The sequence below is a fragment of the Phalangium opilio genome, unplaced genomic scaffold (assembly GCF_054372755.1).
Source record: "Phalangium opilio isolate 3A_F unplaced genomic scaffold, DU_Popi_V2 ptg000002l_1, whole genome shotgun sequence".
NCBI lineage: Eukaryota > Metazoa > Arthropoda > Arachnida > Opiliones > Phalangiidae > Phalangium > Phalangium opilio.
In genome coordinates, this window is record NW_028324144.1 from 8,752,200 (window position 1) to 8,758,817 (window position 6,618).

General features: G+C 37.1%; 1 protein-coding gene across 1 annotated transcript; it reads left to right on the forward strand.

Annotated features, from left to right (window-relative positions):
• The first annotated feature begins 2,565 nt into the window (after positions 1-2,565).
• On the forward strand, positions 2,566-4,571 carry LOC149718656 (uncharacterized). The gene is made up of 2 exons (XM_089861172.1): positions 2,566-3,082; positions 3,124-4,571. Exons 1-2 carry the CDS (start codon positions 2,566-2,568, stop codon positions 3,840-3,842), a joined length of 1,236 nt encoding a protein of 411 aa, XP_089717298.1. The 3' UTR covers positions 3,843-4,571.
• Positions 4,572-6,618: the final 2,047 nt, after the last annotated feature.

Consider the following 6,618-nt stretch of genomic DNA (forward strand, 5'->3'; position numbering starts at 1 on the left):
CCAGACCGTTTGTGAGCCAAACAAAATGTAGAGAGGAAGGCTAGCAGTTCAGTTTCACTCGTTACTTGACTAACTCGGCTAATTTCAGAGGGCCTGACAACACTGCACTGCAGTTAAAGCTGAGAGAGGGGGAGGAAATATCTCTAGCCCTTTTAGTGGAAGCTATCTATATTTAGAATAATAAAATAACATGAAAATTGCTTTAAATTAATCTAAATCGATTAAAACTGTTTGTATGACCATTTCTGACTCCCTTTAATTATTAAAAATCATTTAGTAAAGTAAATTTTATTTGAACACCCGGGAGAGGGTCAGTGAGGCCTAAATTCAAGAAGGATAAACTAGAATTTTGTTCGTGATAAGCGGGAATAGCCCATGAAGCCTTTCAAAATCGCATTCACAGTCTCCCGTATTAACCCCTCCCCTCGGTAGTTGTGTACAACAAAAGAACTTCAAAATCTCGCTGCGGGGGCCAGCCGACCAGTTTTACCTTTTCCCGTTGTTCCGCCAGTCTTTATACCAGCATAGAAGGAAAACTTCTACATAGTATGAGAAGTTCAGAGTTTAGCCTATACCCAGATAGGGTGCCCTCTAGGAATTAAGTATTGAAGCTGTCTAAATTTGAAGTTTTTCTGGTGCAGCTCTTTTATTAGTGGACGGATTTAATTGAAAATTATTTTAATCGATACAGCTCAAAATTGTCTTTCGAATGACATATTGGACAAAACATTAGGTATTGAATTGAAAGAGTTCGACTCGAATAACTACATCCAAAACTTCACCGGCGGGAAAAAATATTCTGACTTAAATATTGAGTTAAAAATAATGAAAAATATTTTAATCGTTAGGAGAAGGTTTGAACTATAAGTCAGTAAAATTTTATCCGTATAGGACTATTATTTTGGGGACTGGACTCGAACTAAAACGGGCTATTTTGATTAGTCTTCAGTAGTCTTCCCCCTTAAACCGTTTCCCCATGTTAAATCTTTACTCACACAAGGACAAAATATTTTGAGAGACTCCAAGATATGAGCCGGTTATATGTCATTATAATGTGTTTGGTTTTTCTTTCTTTGGGCCAATCAGAGAAAGTAGTTAGTAGGCATTCTTTAATCTCTCTAGATTTAAACAAACGGCGGCCATATGAGAGAGCGAGCTAAATACTTCTTAAGCGGCAAACGCGTTGCAAAATTAGTTTTCGTACGCGAATATTTGATATGAGAGAATCAAAATCAACCCAGTGTAATTTAGCCATGAGAATAGTTGTTAAAATGAAAGAGAAAGCGAGTCAAACTAACAAAGTTTTGACGGGAACACTATTTTCCGATTATGAAGTTGAGCAAAGGCTTAAGATATCGCCTCCGCCAGAACTTATTGAAGATAGTGTAAAAGAATTTAAGCATACTGAATGGTGGTTGGTTGAAATATTACTGTTATTATCAATCAAATTATCGAACCTTTCATGGTATTAATCTGAGCTAATCTTGGACTAAAAATATAACCAAACCAAGACCAAACTCGGGAAAACTCCGAGCCCGAGTATGGTCCGTGGCAGGCTGGCAGCGAGGCTCCGATGTAACTGAATGCACATACCGTTAATACCGCGCATTGATACATTTCCGCAAGGAGGTTTATTTCAAAATTTGTGACGTCATGGAAACAAGATACTGTGAGACTGGGTCTCAGTAATAATTTTACCTGATTGTCACACTTAATTATGGAACATATATTATAAACTTATGGCCAAACTAAGAGTGGAGCTCCGTAACAATGAAGAAGTAGTGAAGATGCAAATAGCTTCCTTGCAGGCTGATATAAAGAGAATTAATAACGACCAATCGTTCAATATGCGAAAGATTCGCGGGCTTTAATTGCAACTGTCATTTTAAAACAGACACGGATCTCAGTGCAATCCCAAGATCTGGCAATGACATTCCGTCACAATTAATATATGATATTCTAAATTAGAACTTCTTTTATTTTTACTTTATATTAATAAGAATTAAATGCACCCAAATATTTTTTAAATAAATTTGTTGTCCATTGTTTTTTCTTTGGGACGTCACGTTAGGCCCTAGTAAGATTCTGTTAATGTTAACATAAGTTCATAAGATATGTTTGCAGTCCATCTCTCGAACTAGCTATCAGTAAGTCTCATTGCGAAGTATACTTAGTGTCATACTTATGGAACATATAAACTTATGATGTTAAATAATGACGAAGATCAGAGCCTTAAATAGGGTCGATAGGGCAGCTTGTTGTTGGACAATTAGGTCTCAGAAGACGGTCCCATTATTGGAATTAAAGCGTTTTTTGACAATGGATATTCCAAATGAATAAACATTTTTACAACTTTCGGACTATAAATACCGTAATTTTCCCGTTTTTGCTAAAATGGGTTTAAAACGACACTAGGCCATTAAAGTCCCAAGGTTTCCTTAAAAAGCACTTAACCATGTAGTCAGTACGCGAAAAGTGCTAATTAATATTATTTTTTTTTTCAGGCTGCGATCTCGGCTGCAAGATACAAAAATAGTACAAAATTGAGTCAAGTACACGTGTACAATGTTTGGTGAAGAATTATTCACTGCTGCTTGTATGGAGAAAAAAGATGAGGTTGTCCGGTTGTTAAACCTTGGTGCCAATATCACTTATTCTAATCCGTCAAGCAAAACCGCTCTACACTGGGCTTGTTATGAAGGTCATTTCGATGTGGCATTACTGCTTATTGATAGGGGTGCAGATGTAAATGCGGCTGATGTATGGCTTAACACACCGTTAATGGCGGCGTCTTTTTGGAGTCGAGTCGATGTTGTCAAGTCTCTCTTGTATAAAGGCGCGAATGTTAATGCTAGGAATGACAAGGGTCTTACTGCATTGCATTATGCTACTTCATGTGACACAGTTGTTGCTCTGTTCGAAAAAGAAGCTGATATTCACGCTATTGATAATGAAGGCCGAAATGCTTTGCATCACGCTGCCTTACGTGGCAACGTCGACGTCGTAAGTTTCCTTCTGACTAAAGGATCGCGTTATAACTCGATGGACATAAAAGGGAAAACGCCTTTGGATTTGACTGGCGGTAATGATTTCGCTAAAGTGATGGAAATCATTAACAAAAAGGTGCCAATATCGACGCCGTTGATAAAAAGGGAAAAACGGCGTTAGAATTGGCTTGCTCTTGTGGACTATCCAATGCGGCATTGCTGCTTATTGAAAAAGGTGCCAATGTTAATCTGGCTGATGCAGATGGGACTACGCCGTTAATGAGTGCTTGCAAATTAAATATAGTCGATGTGGTCAAGTCTCTTTTGGATAAAGGCGCGAATGTTAAGGCTAAGAATGACAAGGGTCTAACTGCATTGCATTATGCTACCTCATATGAAACAGTCGTTGCTCTATTCGAAAAAGAAGCGGATATTCACGCTATTGATAATGAAGGCCGAAATGCATTGCATCACGCTGCCGAACGTGGCAACGTCGACGTCATAAGTTTCCTTCTGTCTAAAGGATCGCTTTATAACACGGTGGACATAAATGGGAAAACGCCTTTGGATTTGACTAGAGATAATGATTTCGCTAAAGTGATGGAAATCATTAACAACCAAAAGGAGAGTGATAAAAATTCCGAGGTGATTAAAAAATCTGAAAAATTTAAACAAGAGTTGGGAGAACTGAAAGTCACACTGGATGAATTACTGAAGCAAACTGAAAACGACAAACTGAGCGCAACCAAGAGAGAAAGTGAATTGAAAACCACCTTGGGTGAACTGCTGAATCGAACGGAAAAGGACAAATTGGAGGCAAGCAAGAGAGAAAGTGAATTGAAAGAAGAATTATGAGAATTGAAAGCAAATTTGGAAAGTGACAAATTGGAGGCAACTACGAGGGAACTCGAATTGAAAGAAGAATTAAGAGAATTGAAAGCAAATTAGGAGGGAACTTCGAGAGAACTTGAAATGAGAGCGCGGATCGACAAATTGAAAGTGGAACCTACCTTATTCAATCGCCCATTTTTGGACAATCTTGGTCTGATATTTTCAAAAGTTATCCTAAATTTGCCTTTAGTTTTGCTATTCGCTTTTGTGAATTTTTCTATTCCGCTGTTGTTTATCCTGTATTTCTTGTAATTTATCGTATCGATTCAACTTTCCCTCGGAATTTCAAAATGATTAATCCTATTTTCGACTTGAAAATTTACCATTTTCTTTTTACAATAAAACTTTTGCAAATAATTTCCATTGTGACGATGCTAAAATGTCATCGTAATTAGGTCCCCTTTAAATGGAAATAAAGAATAACATAGTGCACTCCAAACTTCTTTTCAATTTTAGAGTTCCTCCGCGAACTTTCGTTTCGCAACCACTTCTTAGTTCCTAATTGCACAAGCAAATGCCATAAATTGACGCTATAGAATAAAGAATAGCGCTGTAAAGTTTGTATAGTTTTATAATGGAAATTGGACTTGTAAGGTTGAGAATAGCGCTAGGCTACAGAGATATTTTTTAAATCACTCGCAACAGTTCCAAGTTGGGGTTAAGAAGTATAACATGTTAGTATTTTGCTCTTAAGGGGGAAGACAACTGAAGCCTAATCAAAATAGCCCGTTTTAGTTCGAGTCCAGTCCCCAAAATAATAGCCCTATACGGATAAAATTTTACTGACTAATAGTTCAAACCTTCTCCTAACGATTAAAATATTTTTCATTATTTTTAACTCAATATTTAAGAAATGGTCATACAACCAGTTTTAATCGATTTAGATTAATTTAAAGCAATTTTTATGTTATTTTATTATTCTAAATATAGATAGCTTCCACTAAAAGGGCTAGAGATATTTCCTCCCCCTCTCTCAGCTTTAACTGCAGTGCAGTGTTGTCAGGCCCTCTGAAATTAGCCGAGTTAGTCAAGTAACGAGTGAAACTGAACTGCTAGCCTTCCTCTCTACATTTTGTTTGGCTCACAAACGGTCTGGCGTCGAAAAGAGATGTGGTCGTTGTCTGATACTTGGTATTGCCGTAATATTTCTTCCTATAATGTCGATGGCGCTTTTTGCGACTAAGAACTTTACTTGGTGGTCTTTTTCTTTTCGATTAACTTGATTTTTTTCTTAGGGGTGATTAAGGAAGACTTAACTCTGTTGCCATATACATTTTAATTTCGAAGTTGGTTAGCGATATAAAGTCTTAGGAAAAGTTTTGCTGCTAAATAAATTAAAAACTGATCTCGTTGTAACAAAATTGACTACTAGTGGCGGTAGAGAGGGGCGTAGACTATGTATCCCTCCATCTGGGCTCGCTCTTGTAAGAGGGGACACTGTACGCGCCCAGTAGGGGGATGACACTGAGCTAAGAGAGAAGAGTATGACGTTTGCATACGCAGCACTGCCATTACTGTATTAAAATGATGCAAAGGTTCACTAACCGTAAACTACGTGTACATTTTAGGAGCAAGACTCACACCTTATCTGACGCTCAAATTATCCCTTCTTTCGAATAGCGCTACATTTATTGTGCATTAGGCCTAGTTCAGACCCTCTTAAATGTCACCATGTTTCAGATGAATACTTCAGTGCCTTCAAAGCTATACTAAATGTACTTTCAATAGGGAAGAGAAGTACAGCTCTAGTTTTATAGGTATTGTAGTTTCAAGAAAAAAACTTTACAGATATTACAAGCGTTTCTATTGAGAAAGGGGTAACCGTAACGGTGTCACGCGAGGGGCAAACCACTCCCGTAATGGTGGTCAATGAAAGAAATTGTTATATCCAAAGATAAAATTCCCCTAACATTCTCAGGTGTTCACAGGTCAGGTGGACGGATTTAATTGAATTTTTTTAATCGATGCAGCTCAAAATTGTCTTTCGAATGACATATTAGGCAAAAAATTAGGTATTGAATTGTAAGAGCTGGTCTTGAATAACTACAGCCAAAACTTCACCAGCGGGAAAAAATATTCTGACTTAAATATTGAGTTAAAAATAATGAAAACTATTTTAATCGTTAGGAGAGGGTTTAAACTATAAGTGAGTAAAATTTTAACCGTATGGGGCTATTATTTTGAACACTGGACTCGAACTATTTTGGGTTGTCTTCAGTGGTCTTCCCCCTTAATGAAAAATGTCGAGGTGAACATCCCCTCTTGTTCAGGTCGCTATCTATCCCTGATCCGTAACGCACGCCCTTTCCCTTTCACTGGTAATCTTAACCGCGCTTGAAAAAAAAATCCCCATTTTCAAAGATGCGAGATCAGGTTCGTCTCACCTAATGTTCCATACATTAAAGCCTTCATGACAGTTATTTCTATCGGCGTTAGTATAGCGTTGAATAATAATAAATGGTTAACTGAATTCCGGTACAGGGATGGTTTATAGAAGGAAAACTTCTAAATATCCACTATAATACCTACTACACGGGGGATAGAATTGTGTTATTCCCCGCAGATCTGAGCGCCATCGTTTGAAAAATATTCGAAGTTTAGGTCAGTGGTCCTCCCCCTTAAAAAAGAAATTTTACAAAATTACTTTTAAAATTTTGAAAAATTTCTTTTTCATTTGATATTTTTCAAGTTAAATATTTTGAAAAATTGCTTTTTCATTTGAAACTTTGAGTTTAAAATT

Coding starts and splice junctions, on each gene's coding strand:
- LOC149718656 (XM_089861172.1), top strand. CDS start 2,566: ATGTTTGGTGAAGAATTATTCACTGCTGCTTGTATGGAGAAAAAAGAT. Junction 3,083..3,123: donor GCCTTTGGATTTGACTGGCG/GTAATGATTTCG, acceptor ATTAACAAAAAG/GTGCCAATATCGACGCCGTT.